At 44.8% G+C, this 14,865-nt stretch overlaps 1 protein-coding gene across 26 annotated transcripts in view; it reads right to left on the bottom strand.

The window, feature by feature from the left end:
* Positions 1–975: 975 nt before the first annotated feature.
* TPM1 (tropomyosin 1) overlaps positions 976–14,865 on the bottom strand; it is a 30,269-nt gene continuing 16,379 nt past the window's right edge. For 4 of the 26 annotated variants that reach the window (XM_059699284.1, XM_059699419.1, XM_059699264.1 and 1 more), the window contains 6 exons: positions 14,043–14,160; positions 12,699–12,769; positions 11,843–11,918; positions 11,326–11,388; positions 10,953–11,022; positions 976–2,390 (listed from right to left, as the gene is read on the bottom strand). In XM_059699284.1, coding sequence (XP_059555267.1) covers positions 2,308–2,390; positions 10,953–11,022; positions 11,326–11,388; positions 11,843–11,918; positions 12,699–12,769; positions 14,043–14,160 — 481 coding nt within the window. In that variant the 3' untranslated portion in view covers positions 976–2,307. Of the gene's footprint in view, positions 2,391–2,810; positions 3,645–7,859; positions 8,058–9,479; positions 9,563–10,952; positions 11,023–11,325; positions 11,389–11,842; positions 11,919–12,364; positions 12,441–12,698; positions 12,770–14,042; positions 14,161–14,865 lie in introns of those variants that run through there. The other 22 variants (XM_059699308.1, XM_059699290.1, XM_059699380.1 and 19 more) reach the window with 9 other exon arrangements.

A 14,865-nucleotide genomic window follows, 5' to 3' on the forward strand; every position in this document is an offset into this window, starting at 1 on the left:
ACATTACTACCTGGGCTATCCATTTGAACTCTACAATCATCACCAAAGAGCTAGGTACTAATCTCCCCCTTTCAGAGATGAGGAATCTCAGATTCAGGGACCCGACAGGCTAGACAGCTAGCAAAGAGGAAGCCAGATCTGGCTCCCACAGTGCAAGAGTGCTGGGTTTAGAAAAGGCCTCTGACTAGGGTGGGCAGAGAGGTGTCCGTTTAGTGAGGACTGGCAGGGGGGAGCCTATGGTGGTCAAGAGGTGAGACCCAGAGCGTTTATTCACCTTACACTTTTTTTCTGTGAAAATACCTGATCGAAGGGCTTGGAAGAGCAGCCACAGAGAAACCATTACCCAAGCATCCCAACGCGTTTTATTTCTAGTCCACCATGTCTGCTTTTCATGGGGATGTCCCTCTTCTCCGCGCAGCACAAGTCCGGCCAACTACCAGTGCTTGTAACCCTTTTTTGTTTGTTTGCTTAAAGTCAAACAGCCTATGATATTTTCAGTTTCCAAGTCTGAGGAAATCAAGATGTATTGGAATTTAGAACTGTTACAAAGCAGAAAATCAAAAAGGCTCTTAAACCAATATTTCTAAGTAGAATCACACTGCTGGTAGAGAGCGCAGGTTTGGTGCTCAACCCAGTCTGTTGATGTGTGTATATGCCACTGCTGAAGATTTAGCTCATATTTGAGGGACAATCTCCAAACCAGTAAAATTACAAAAGGCCTCTATGTGTATGCAGATTAACACCAACAACACGGAGAAAGGTTTTGGGGAAGGGTCTTTTCAGCTTGCTGGCCACTTGAACAGACCAAAGGAGATGTTGCCTCGAATATTTTTGGGAGGATAATACATGGAACCCAGTTTTCCCCTGACTTTGGTTTATTGTTTTGCTTTAAGAAACCACTCATGAGAGAAGGTAGGTTGATCACATGATCTAAAGTTGACAAAGTAAAAACATACAAACGACAGGACTGCCAAGTTTAGAAAATGTCCTACAATGTGCATTTTATTCCATATCATTATACAATGTCTTTATGTACAGTAGTCCCCCCTTATCCGCGGTTTCGTGGTCCTTGGTTTCAGTTAACTGAGGTCAACCATGGTTGGAAAATATTAAGTGAAAGATTTCAGAAATAAACAATTCATACGTTTTAAATTGCGCGTCGTTCTGAGTAGCGTGTTGAAATCTTGCGCGGTCCCGTCCTGTCCCGCCCAGGACATGCATCATCCCTTGGTCCAGCACCCACACTCTACGATCCCCGCCCTTTAGGCACTTGGTCGCCATCTTGGTTACAGATTGACCATCTCAGTATCACAGTGCTTGTGTTTAAGTGACCCTTACTTTACTTAATGGCCCCAAAGTGCAAGAGTGGTGATGCTGGCAATTCAGATATGCCAAAGAGAAGCTGTAAAGTGCTCCCCCAAGTGAAAAGGAATGTATGTACAGGAAACCACACATAGCATACAGGGTTCAGTACTACCCACGGTCTCAGGCATCCATCCATTAGGGGTCTTGGAACATAATCCCCGTGGATAAAGGGAGGGGAGCTACTGTAGTTATCACTCTTAAGAAAATGTTTTTTTCTTTATCAATTGAATGTAGTGCCTAAATTTCCACTTTAACATGAGGACACAGAAAGAGTGGAAATCCACATTGCCTGCTATCCTACGAATGGAAATGAGCTCCAAGTGTGCCGATAAGAAGGAAATAGAAGTCCTGAAAGAGCAGTGTGGCTTACAAACTCTTGGCTTTAATGAATTCGGACACACAGAATCCATAGTCTCGTCTCAAAGTAAAACTCAAGACAAAATAAATTAGTGTTGGACAGAATTCTAAATTGTACAACATTGAACAAAAGACCACAGTGGGACCTTTTGTTTCAAGTAGCACCAATCCACACCTGATTGTTTCCAACAGTAATCTTCCTATTGATTAAGTCGTTGGCACTCTGAGTGGGAATCTTTCTGCTCCAGTGAGGATTGCTAGACTGACTAAGCATACCGTGTTGCTAAACTCTCTAGGAAGTGTGGCAACGTCAACCTGGGAAATGGCACATTGAAATCGCCCTCGCTCTGACGGGGCCTGCCTTCGTGTGTGTGTGTGTGTGTGTGTGTGTGTGTGTGTGTGTGTTTCCCCACCCCATGATGCAGCCGTACTTGTGGGTGTTTTTGTGACAGTGGTAAAAGTAAATAAAAATGCATTTAAGGGGTTTCATGGTAAGCACGGTGTTAAAAAAAACCCAAAAACACAAAATAAGACAAAAAGCAACAAAAACAACATGAACGAATGTGGTCGCAGCTAAGGAGGTTTTCACATGTTGTTTAACTCCAGTAAAGTTTGATCCAGCATCTGATGCATACTAAGGTTTTCTTCTTTGGCATGAGCCACTTTCTCTGTGGTGGGATTAGAAAATTAAGTCATGAATAGCTGCACTTTGGACACAATGGTGGTTTGTACATTCAGGCAGGCAAACATCAATCACAAACACAGGATGAGATGATTAGGACTAGGCATGCTTGTAAGACATTCCTCATTTCCAGACAAGGACCTACGGAGAGGGAAGCCGTCTGCAACCCAGAGGAACTACAGGCACAGAAGGCTCTCACAGAGCGGCCGGGTGACCCCCACCAGCACTCCACCCTGAGAACAACACGCAGGTGAGGCTGGTGAAGGTCCACGGGCCGTGCGCTGTGGGAACAGGGAGAGGTGCTGGCAGCACGAAGTTAATGACAGCAAACACGTCTGAGTTACAGGCAGTTAATGGTCTGGGAGTTGTGCTGTAACACAATCTCACAGAAAACAGATGACATAAATTAGGTTTTCTGACAACTTTTGAAATGATTTATTTTGGTTGCTCATTAAAAAAAGTTATCAACATGTTTCATGCACACTTCAGTAGGACATTCTCTTACTATTCTTACAGTGTTCTATTTATTATCACATGACATTCTCACTAGATTCCAGCAACACCGTTAGACTGAATAAAAGCATACCTTTCAGACAATCAGGGACTTCTGACATGAGCTCCTGCTTTCAAAAGCTATTTTGCCCAAGCATAGGTACATTTAATAATATTTCAAACACTATACCAGATATTAGAAGTTAGGAATATGAGTATGTAATAGGAATATACATATTATATATATTACACCCCACATATAATATATGTATGTATATAGTTATACACATGCACACCCCTCTGCTTTGGTTTTCTAACTTAAAGTAGGACTCAGTTCTCTGTAGGAAATAGAAAACAATTTTTTTGAGGTCTTCATTATGTATCAATTCAAACAAGAGGACCTTCTGTTGCAAAGAGGAGTGCTAAATTGATTGTTATGAATATTTATTCATATACACAATGATTGTATTTTACCATAAAAACTATTTCAGGATTAAAGAGAACTGAAATATTCCAGATATAAGAGGAAAATGCAGGCAAGACCAGCATTTCAGCTGAATCCTTCCATGTTCATTTCTACAGAAGCAACCCTACAGTTGAAGGTATAACAGTCTTAGATTCCTGACCATGGGCTCCATTCCTAGAATTCAGCCCAAGTTCTTTCCCACTTAAGTTTAATCCTCATTCAGGGCCAGCTTTAGTTGGTTAGTTAGGCGGCGGTTTTGCTCAAGTTGTTGATAGAGTTCATCTGTACAGGTCAGCAAGCAGGTTAGCAGAAGAGAAGAGGCAGAAGAAGAGAGGTTAGCTAGACTTGGAGAAAGGGAGTTAACAGACAGAACAGAGATGCCTCCGGCACTGGTTACTTGCTGGACAGGTTACCCTTACCCCATGGTCATCTGTCCTGTGCCCAGGAAGGTGGATGGTAAAGGCCTGGCAGGCTTAGAGCCAGGATTTCTCTCTTGGTGGGAGGGGTGGGGAAGGAAAGGGAGCAACAGAGTAGGAAGAAGAGAGAATGTAGTTTCTTCTTCCACCTCGCTACCACCACTACATGAACTGAGCCGAATCGAGTTTCTGGCAACAGCCTGAGGAACCCAGGCAGGGCTGGAGGTGAGCCCAGCACGGCATCCACTCCTTGCTGCGCTTAGTGGAGATCTATGGCGAAACCTCCACCTGCCCATATCCGCTCACCTCTTACCCTTTTCATCTCCACTCCGAGGGCTGGCTTTTCTTTCAGGTAGTCCCAAGAGGGGCTACCATTGCTGCATTAACACTTTTTGAAATGCAGAACTGAGCTCCCTGTCCTCCAATCCCCATGATGCAGGGTGCACATTCTGAACTTTTGCCCAGTTCTGATACAGGGTGCGTGACAACCTACTCAAATAGCCAAATATCGGAACTTATCTCCACTCAAAACTGACTTAAAATTTATCTTTACTTCTTGAAGATGGTATTTATGTTTGGAGCTAGATGGATGTGTATAAAGTGAACAAAACCTCAAACATCTACACGGAGATCAGCATAATATAAATTTTACAGGCTGCCATGTAATCTGCTCCACATGGCAAGGAAGCCAAGCACAGGAGTTAGTCTACATATGAGGATCCAGGGGACACCCAGACAATGACAAAAACCTGGAGGACACATGATTTTTTCGTACATTGGTGACAATCTGAACCCAGAAATTCTACTTAATGATCTCGAAAAGCTGGCAGTCCTGTCCCTGGGGAAAATGGAAATGTCCAGTCTCTAGGCCTATGTCTGTGTGAAACTGATCAATTCTTATTATAACTTTCTCTTATAAATGGTAGGCGACGCTTCCAGCTGGAAGTATATCTTGCCTTGTCCTCTTTGTTCACCCAAATTTTCTGAACATTCAAAACCCTGGCCAAATGTCACCTCCTCCAGGTAGCTCCCAGTCAGAATTGTTCTCTCTTCCTCTCTGACTCTAACTACAGTCAAACCTCGGTTCTTGAACGTCTCCCATCTCCAACAATTCGGTTCTCCACCAAGTTGTTGTGAACCAAACTTTGGTTTTTGACCCGACAACCCTTTGAGGCTGACACCTCATCGTGACAGAAGGCATCTCTCAGGAAACAAAAGGGAGAATGTTTTTGTTGCTGGCCAAATAGGATCAGCACAATTTTAAAACATAAAGAGGCCGTCAAGAGTGCTAATGTTGCTAAGGTTGTGAAAGAAACAACGATGCCAGGCAATGGAAGAGGTAGAAACTGTTGTTGATTTGGATAAATGAAAAGCAGCTAGCAGGTGACAGCCTATCAGAGGCAGTGATATGTGAAAAATCGAAGATGCCTCATGCTGATTTCCTGAAAGTGATTCCTTTGAGGCTGGTAGGGGATGATTCGATAAATTTAAGAAAAGAAGTGTTTGCAGATTAAACCGTACAGTAGACATGTACTATATATTAGAAAGGTTAAAAGAGGTAATCACTTGGGGGGTTTGGAAAGGATTAATTCCATTTACGTTATTTCTAATGGAAAAAAAGTGATTTGGTTTAACAAATTGCTTCTCCAACAGCCTTCTGGAACGAGTTTAAGTTCGAGAACCGAGGTTCCACTGTACATACCATCTATTAGTTCAGACTCACTTCGCTCATATATCTTCCCACAAGATGGCAAAGAACATTCTGGTTCATCTCTTTACCACATCCCACTATCTTCCTTCCACAGTGTCTTGTATATGGCATAGGTTTCGGGGTTTCAAAATCTAACCACACTAGTACATCACACTCTCAGATGGGGAACTATTGCCAAGGGCAGGCAGGATGTCTCAGTCTGTGAGCCAGTGCTCAGCCAAGTGGGATGGAAGGGCTTTGCAGAAACCCTAGAGAATCTGGAGGATCAATGTCAATTCAGCTTCCGTGACAGCTGTCCCTACCACCTCCCCCTTGGGACCTGCCCCTTTCAGCTACCCTGGAGCTAGTATGCCCCGGTGGCCTGAGGGCAGGGACCAGAACCAGTTATATATTTGGACGTGTTTCCCCCTCCTCCACTACCTCCCAGATGTCTGGGGCCTCTGGTGCCCAGACTCAGCCATGCCTTTGGTTTGGTCCAATGAGGCTCCTGTAGCAGCTGGAGTTAGGGCCTGGCACTCTGAACTGGAAGCCTGGGCTCTGACAATTTCTTGGTAAAATCAACTGGCTATTTCCTCTCTCCTGTACCCATACCTTCTTGGGCTATTCCCAATTTGCCTTTCCAATTTATCAGTTTCCCATTTCCCCACGTAGAATCTACTTATAGAAGCGTGAAAGTCTCTGGGAGGGCTTTGAAGCCACAGACGTGCCTCCATAACGCACTGAGCACATGCTCAGCAGAACCTGCAGACTTGTCGTTTTGCCTATTGCGGGAAGCAGGGTTACTCACAGAGGAGCCCACTTCTATGACTCTGAACTTAAAAAGAACAGGGCAGGAATCATAGTCAAAAGCAGGCCCATGGAGCCTCAGGAAAAGTAAAACATGAAGTTACAGAAGTCTTCACACTCTCAAGGGAGAGACATTGTCCGGAATCTAATTTTTAAAGAGTCTACTATACCATTACTAAAACACTTTACGGCCCTCATAGGGTATTTATTACCTGCTCTGAAGTCTTTGTAAAGTAACTGGTATTATTTCCAGCTTGTTCAAATTTATTTGAGTAAAAACTGAGTATACCAAATATATAAAATAGTGGTACATCGAATCTCTTAGGCTAACAAAAAACTACACACAAACAGATGAAGGTCACCCATATTTAAAACACAGGAGAAATACAGCTAGACTATTGAGGAGGCAGAAATGTTGGAAATTAGAAAACAAAAGTCCACATCATTATGGGATTTTAATTTTTTTTTAAAAAAATCACTTAATTGCTGTTTTTGAAGTAAATAGTGAAGCCCAAATAAAAAGTAATTGTGTTCTGAACAATTCCCACTACTTTTTTTGGGGGGGGGGGGAGGGGGTGGTGGTGGGGGGGGGAAGAAACACTAATGACTATACTTTAAAAGTGTCCACAAATTTAAAAAAAGACCCAAACCAGTTATTATTGCAAAGATTATGTATGTACCTCTTCTAAAGAATACAGATGTGCTTAAGAGCACAAAAATAAATCTCAACTTGAACATAATCAGATTTAGAAAATTTGAGAGGTCATTTCATGATCAAAATGAAGGTTTAAAAAGCTTTAACTGTTCTTTGTGCTGTAAAAGGAGGATCAACGATAACCTCAACTTACATAGCTTGATCCAAGTTCTTGTTCATCATTCCCAACACGTAAAATCCTAGCAATGTGGGATGGCTGTGGAGCCTTCATCAGGAGCCCTTCATTGGTCAGGCATGTCCTCCGAAGCAGGGCCATCCAATACCAGCAGAGGACTCACCACATCCCCAACTAAACCCCTGGCAGAGGAAGACGCTGCTCAAGGTGCATCTTCCGACTCCAACAAGGAGTGTCCTGTGCAAAGGTTCTAATCTGGGCCCCATTCCAGAGCCATCATAATCCCTAAAAAACACACAAATGCCCAGGTTCTCACTGTAACCTTTGGAAATCAAAACTCTGAGAGGGACCCAGGCATGAGATTGACTGACTGACTATTTCCTCACCTGAGGACATGCTTAGAGAGAAATATTGATGTGAAAGAGAAACATTGGTTGGTTGCCTTCCGTACATGCCCCAACCAGGAACTGAACCCAAAACCCAGGCATGTGCCCTGACAGGGAATTGAACTGGCAACCTTTTGGTGCCCAAGACAACGCTCAATCAACTGAGCCACTCCAGCTGGGCATTAGCATTTTTTAAAAAAGCTCCACAAGGAACTACTGTCTCAGAAACTCTTGATACTAATATATGTTCAGAATGGGAAAAAAAAAAGCAGCAGCCAAAAAATTAACCCTCACATGCGTGAAGCGGATTTGCAGTTTTATTCAGTGTTGAAACTAAAATGTGAAGTAAAAAGAATAGCAAACAGGAATAGCTTACACAGTGTTTATTTTACACTGAACTGAAGAGCTTCTGTACAATAGGAAGCGCAGGGTGTGCCCGGCCCGAAGGCAGGATGCTAAGAGAGAGAACAGGGTCAGCTGGAGGAGAGACCAACTGCGGAGCGCAGAGAGGTGGGACACCCAGCTTGATGAAGGGGTCTTGGGAGAAGTGGAGCAAAGAGACTTATCTGCATGAAGAGAAAAGGTGAGAGAAAAAGAAAAAAGTGGCACAATGGAAAAAGGAAACCCGGACCAACGTGAGAGGAGCGCTGGAAGCACAGGCGAGAAGCAGACATGCAAACCACTGCCAGCTGTGCCCGAGGGAGGCCGGTCCGCGCCCCCCGGCTCTGGACCGGAGGCATCACGGGGCCCCTCTGGGTCAGGGTCCATGTTAAGAAGACCCATGAACAGAATTTTAAAACAAATTTTGAACTCAACCCATCTTTCAGAATATTTAATCATACTTGATGCTTCAAATTTCCCACATAGAATCACCACACGTATGGTCTTATGGAAAAGGCCCTGGAGACAGATCATCCGACCCACACTCTCTTTTTCAAATGAAGGAAGAGAGGGTGACATGCTCTCTAGTTTCCATGGTGACCGTCATGTATGTCTCCAAGGGTAACGTGGAGACTCTATAAGCTGTGAGGCAGCAGGCCCATGCCACCCTTCCGTTTTTCTGCATGGGTTACTAAGGAAGGGCAGGTGGGCCAGGAAAATGAAATTTCCTGCTTATCCGGAATTCAGTGCCAGATTATTACAACGCAGAGAACCCTCTGTGAAGCACTCCAGGTTAGGATGTAGAGGCAGAGTAAGCTTAACGTTTTGGTTGGGTTAGTGGTGTGTAAATTGGTCATGTCTGCTCAAGATTCTCATGAGAACAAGACTGTTGACTCCAGCACTCACTACCTCACAGTGTGAAAGCGGGCCATTAACTCCCAAACGCACATTGTGCTGCTTATGCCCCATTTCTTTGACACAAGTTGTGGCATTTATCAGGAGTATTTTAATTCCTTTTATGAAAACAGAAATGAAAGGCGTGGTTTCTCAGCAGAGGGTTCATGTCTCTACAGCTCTTAACCGTGAGAAAGAGAAGATATTTTACAGCTGTACTGGATCGATTTCCTTTCCCTCAGAGCCTCTGTCATCTGACACTTTAGGGTTCTTAAATTCATATTTCTTTTTTTTGAAAATGGTATTTTATTTAATTGGATCTCAGAAAACCATTTTTGGATAGTGCTTTGGGAAGTTCCTGTACAACTGCATGGCTTTCTCATTTTACTTGAGCCTAGTTTAATTTCCTGAAAGGATAGCGCTCAAGACATTCACATTCCAGTTCACTGCTTTGTGGGAAGAACCCAGCCTAGAGATTGAGAAACGAATGGATTCTGAAGGGAAAATGACTTGTACAGACAGACTTAATCTACTTGGCCTTTATATTAGTAGAAAGTAAAAAAAACAACCACCAGTGATTATGCCTAGGTTATGCAGAAAGAGTAAGCAGGAAGGAGCGGAGATGGAGATTCTGGAGGGCCAGAAGGGAGCAGTGGTGAGGTTATCGTATTAGCATGAGCGCACGGATGCGAGCAGGCAGGATGGATGCGCATTTACATGGAAGTCATATCGTTGAGAGCGTGGTCCAGCTCCTCGCTGATGGCTTTGTACTTCAGTTTCTGAGCGTACAGCTCGTCTATGACCAGGAAGTGGAAGGCAGAGGTGCAAGGACATGGAGAGTGATCAAGAGATGGAAGGTGAGTGAGGGTGGCACGGGCGCCATCCCAACACAGCAGCAAGAAAAGGGCAATGCATGAAGGAAGTGGTGCCGCAGCAGGTGGCCAATGCAGGAGGCGTGCGTTTTGTTTTTAAATGAATTGAAACAAAAACAAAAAGAACAAAACCCATTAGAAAATAAAACAAGAACGACGCAATATGAAAATCATAACAAATATGGTAGGTATATCAGTAAACCACGTTTAGCTCTAAATAAAACCACAGAAGGATGTCTCCTGCGTGAGTAATGGAAGGTCTTTCTTTTCTAGAGTTATATTTTAATTACAGTGCAGCAGGCAGCCAACGGCAACTATAAACAGAGGAAAAAATACACAAGGGCAGTGTTTTGGAACAACAGTTTGTGACCCTAGTCTGTTGTCCTTATCTGGCTCCACCTGCAAACCACGGCCTTGCTGACCAGACCAGACCACTGGGATATGGATGTCTTAGTGCATGTGAACCACTCGTGGTCTTCTCACTCAAGCCGCCCTGCTCGTGGTCCAGAGGGTCTGACAAGCGAGGGGAGCCACACTTTTTACGGTGGCGTTGTGCCAATTCTGCACTGTAGTTTTTGTAGTGATGGCTGCGTATTTTGCCGCCCTGGGGTGGACTGCGACTTTTTGTCATTCTCTCCTCTCTACTAGCGTGGTTATCACCTACACGAACCTCCAGGACCTTTTTTAGCCTTGATTTTTTCATTCTTTTTCTTTGCTGACCCTTCACAAGCCTCTGAGCTCAACATTTAGGATTTCTGTGACACAGAGTGGGTGCTACAATAAAACCTAAATATCTTAGGGGAGAAATGCTAAAGTGTAATCTCAAAATACGACGTCCTATTATCCCCGACTCCTTTCAGTACCAAGATAACTAACGACAAAAAGCCCAAACCCTTACACTGACTTCATACTTGGAAGAAGATGGGCTGTGTCTAAGAACAAATCCATACCATCTGATACTTAGGAGGTATTACTATCGACAGAAAACATACTGGAGTCACTCTCACCTACAACCCCCTGACCCACAATGAAAAATAGCCTTGCCCCACCGAGGAGTGTGAGGTAAAACTGGACGGCATCTGCCGTTACCAAACGGATGTGCGCCCTGTCTGGTGGCTCAGTCACCTGGTGAGCAGGCCACTCAGGTCCGAGAGTTTTAGTGCCACAGAATGAAACCCCAAGGACAGACAGGAGGAATGTGCAAGAGCAAAGGTGAATATATGTCAAGGTGAACGCACTTGGACTAGAAAATCGTTTTGCCAGGTCGATACTCAACCGTAAGAGTTCAAGTGAAAACAAAACTTAAGACCTTACCTTCTAAGTCATCAATGCTTTTCTCCAATTTAGTTACTGACCTCTCCGCAAACTCAGCCCGAGTCTCAGCCTGTAATGATTCAATTTGTTTCGGTCAAAATTGGGATGTTTTAGGTTTCCAGGAGTGATGAATACAGGGAAAAACGAGAAAATGGAAATCCAGCGCAGCATCCATAAACTGGGCCAGAAACCACTCGTCAGCCAGTCACCACAGTGAGAGGTGGCAGCTAGCACAGCACGGGAACCCCGAGACCACCTCTGGTTATTCCTGACTTGGAGCAGCACAACTTCAAAATGAAAAGGCCCTGACCTGCTCCATGAAAATGAGCTCATTTAAAATTCAGGTGGCTTTGCCCAAAAGTCATAACATTACCTCCTTCAGCTTGTCAGAAAGGACCTTGATCTCCTCCTCATATTTGTCTTCCTTCTGAGAGTACTGTAATTAGAAAGAACGTTCCAGATGTCAGGCCACGGCTCACGCTATACTCCTCTCCTCTAATACAAAGGAAGCGCCAGCCCAGCAAACAGATGTTGAGGATCTCTCAGGCGGTAATGGAGCCTCCCAGATCAAATGGCACACTACAATACAGTCCCTGTTCGCCTGCCTATTGTTTTACATGGGATAAGAACAAGATAACATCCATTTGGCACTGGGTTTAAATTAAATTGTTACAGATGACTCACCTACTCAACATAAAATATATTCTCTATTAAAAAAAGAGAATCTGCTATTCGATAACCATCAGGAAATCACCTCAAAATGAGGCCATTTACGAAACATGCCTGAAGGACTACTGCTTTTATCGGCAGGGCCTCCGGAGAGAAAAAGTGGGTGTCTTTCGAGCAGCTGTTAAACGGTGCCTTTTCCCCACACCATGCTCCTGGCCTACCTTCTCAGCCTGAGCCTCCAGTGACTTCAAGTTGTTCGTCACAGTTTTCAACTCTTCTTCGAGCTCCGCACATTTGCTAACGTTTTCGACCAGAGGCAGAAAGGGTGGGAGACAAGCCAAAGGAAGGAGGAGAGAAAAAGGAGAAGGATGGGAAAAAATGAGAACCGAGTCCTAGAGAACAAAGGGCTGCCTGAAAGTAGCCAAATCATCGGGTAGTAAAACACTCAATTTCGTCAGGGACACTGCCCCCCAACCTGGCAAAAGCAGAAAGGCAGGGTGACAAAATCCAACAACTTCGAAGTGTGATAATTTGGCTTCTTTTTTCGGCTGCACCAAAGAGCATTTATGAAGGAAAAACAAAGGAGTACAAAGAACCCAAAGACGGCACTTAAAGCGAGATATAAGATAGCAGAGGGTGTAGTGAAGGTGCAGCTGTTATACCAAACGAACCAGTAGGTATTGGAAGCTGAAAGATGTCTGGGTTGGAGTTAAACCTAAAAACCACACATGAGCCATCAGTACCTTATCCTCTGCAGCCATTAATGCTTTCAAGGTCTGATCCATTATTCTTAATTGTTCTTCCAGCTGTCGAACTTGGCTGTTAGTGGACACAGGAAATGCACAAGGCCATTCTCAAAATCAGTGTGCAGGTAAGGCATGCAGTGATACACGCATTCATACACAGACACCCCACACAAGTCCTCCGTGTTCTGGACTCGTGGCTCATCCATGTCAAATGGGCACGTAAGGAGCCCGGAGCTGAGACAGGTAAATGTGCAGCTGCCAGAAGGTCATGCTGTTTAGTCACTGCTCTGCAGCACCCCACACACAGCGTCCTGGCGCCGGGCCCGCTTACCCTTCTGAGAGCTCAGCCCGCTCCTCTGCACGCTCCAGGTCACTCTCAATGATGACCAGCTTACGGGCCACCTGCGGCGGGACAAACACAATGCATACACACATCGTGGGCTTGCCAGCTGCGAGTCAGGGGTTGTGGGGTGGGGAATGGGTCCATCAGCCCCTAGAAGACCTTGTCTACAAGTAAGATGATCCCCTTTCCTGTGGACTGGAGAGAACCTGCTCTCCACCAGGAGAGCCAATGGGAGGAGACCAGAATGGTTCATTATGAACGGGCAGCCTCATTTTAAGTCTGACCCAGATGAAGTCTGTATAATTACATAGCAGCCAAACCAAAGTGTGGAAGAAGGGAGAAATATGAAATTCATAATCTCAAAAATAGCAGTATGATGAGAAATGATGCATTTTTATGCCAAAGAGGTAGGGGCTGCCAAGAAAACACTGAAAATAATCCTGAGGACTGCATCCATTTAGAGCTCTGTACCTCAATCTCCTTTTTGTGGAGGAGGTTAAAAATGCCAACAGAATAGCAAGGGAAGCTAACATGACTTGAGCCGGGGAGATGGCTAATGAAGTCAAATCTGTATTCAGTGAAAGAAAGAACCTGAGAGAAGGAATCCTCTGAATCATTTCAAAATTAACAGGCATGATGTAATATGGAAATAATCATAACAGTAATAAAAAGGAGAGTCAACGCTATGTCAAGACAGCCACGGTGCATGACGGGCAAACTAAAACCCTAACAGTTATGTTGCTGTTATCACAGGAAGTGGTGTTCATGGGGACATGACCAGAGGCTGACTTAACTGTGAACCTGTGCTGATAATGGAATTATGCCGTCTTGAGGAGAGAGGACAGATTGAAAATGTCCTCCGTGATCAATCACCCCAGTGAGTACACGGTCCATGTCTCTAGGCTGCGTGGACGGGACCATGCAGGGCAAGCGCTCCAAGAACTGTGTGCATGGTGACAGCAGGTGAGCTCCTTCCACAGACACAGGAGGCAATGCTCCCTCCTCCTGGCCAACACCTTTTGTCCTGGTCTTTAGGGGGCAGGGGAGGGGCAGAGGGAGAAGCTTTGGTCTTTCTCAGTGTTACTGATCGGCTTCATGATGAAACCTAGATCCCCCAGCAGGGTCCAATAAGAACCGTGTCCTGCAGACAAAGGAACTCTGCTTCTCAAAACCACCATTTCTGCCAAGGGAGTCGAGTTGATAGTTTCACTGAAGAATGCAAGGGTGTGTGCCCTGCTCCTGTCCCCCACCCCCGGGCCACTGCGGGCGGTGGGGGTGGGGTGGGGGGGTGGGGGAGGCGGGTCCGAGAGGCTTTGGGCCCCAGGATCTGACCTCTTCATACTTGCGGTCGGCATCTTCAGCAATGTGCTTGGCCTCTTTCAGCTGGATCTCCTGAATTTCCATTTTCTCCTCATCCTTTTGGGCTCGACTTTCAATGACTTTCATGCCTCTGAAAAGGAAGACAAGCAACAAGACCCCAGATTTAGAGGTGACCTCCACAAACCTACACCCTGCACTGCAGGGGTTCGGGAGGCTTAGTGTGACTAGCAGACCAAAACAGAGCACACAGCTACTTTTTTTCCCCAAGCCATGAAGCAAGAGTTTCTAATGCTGAGGCAGAAAGATATATCCTTCCGTTTATTGCGAGTGAAACCTCACGCTCCCAGTCCTGGTGAAACTGTCCAGGAATCTAATGTGAAATGAAAGGTTCTGTGTCAGGATCCCGTCTGAAACGGGGAGGCAGGGCAACAGGAGAGACCAACATGCTTTACTTGTTACAGAAATAATGCAATTTCTTTCCTTTCCTCGTGGGAAGCTTCGGCTGGAAAATGGACCAAAGTTAGAACAAAAGCTCATTTATCTTCATACACTTCCTCCTACACAGAAGGTAGTTGTTCTTACCTCGAGCCACAAATGTAAATATTAGATTGAATCATATGAAATTGCTGATATTTGACCATGGCAAACCTGTATAAACAGCAGGTTCATATGGGTCAACCTAACACTTGAGATAAGAAACGATGAGTATTGCTTTTAATGGAACTCTTTCATAACAGAGGTGTCGACAGACAGGACTGACACCATCTTCTAAGCTGATATGCATGTTTGGACCCTATGGCACGGTGTTAAGTTTTTGAAAATGTGAACTGACTTA

The sequence above is a fragment of the Myotis daubentonii genome, chromosome 1, assembly GCF_963259705.1.
Source record: "Myotis daubentonii chromosome 1, mMyoDau2.1, whole genome shotgun sequence".
NCBI classification, from domain to species: Eukaryota; Metazoa; Chordata; class Mammalia; order Chiroptera; family Vespertilionidae; genus Myotis; species Myotis daubentonii.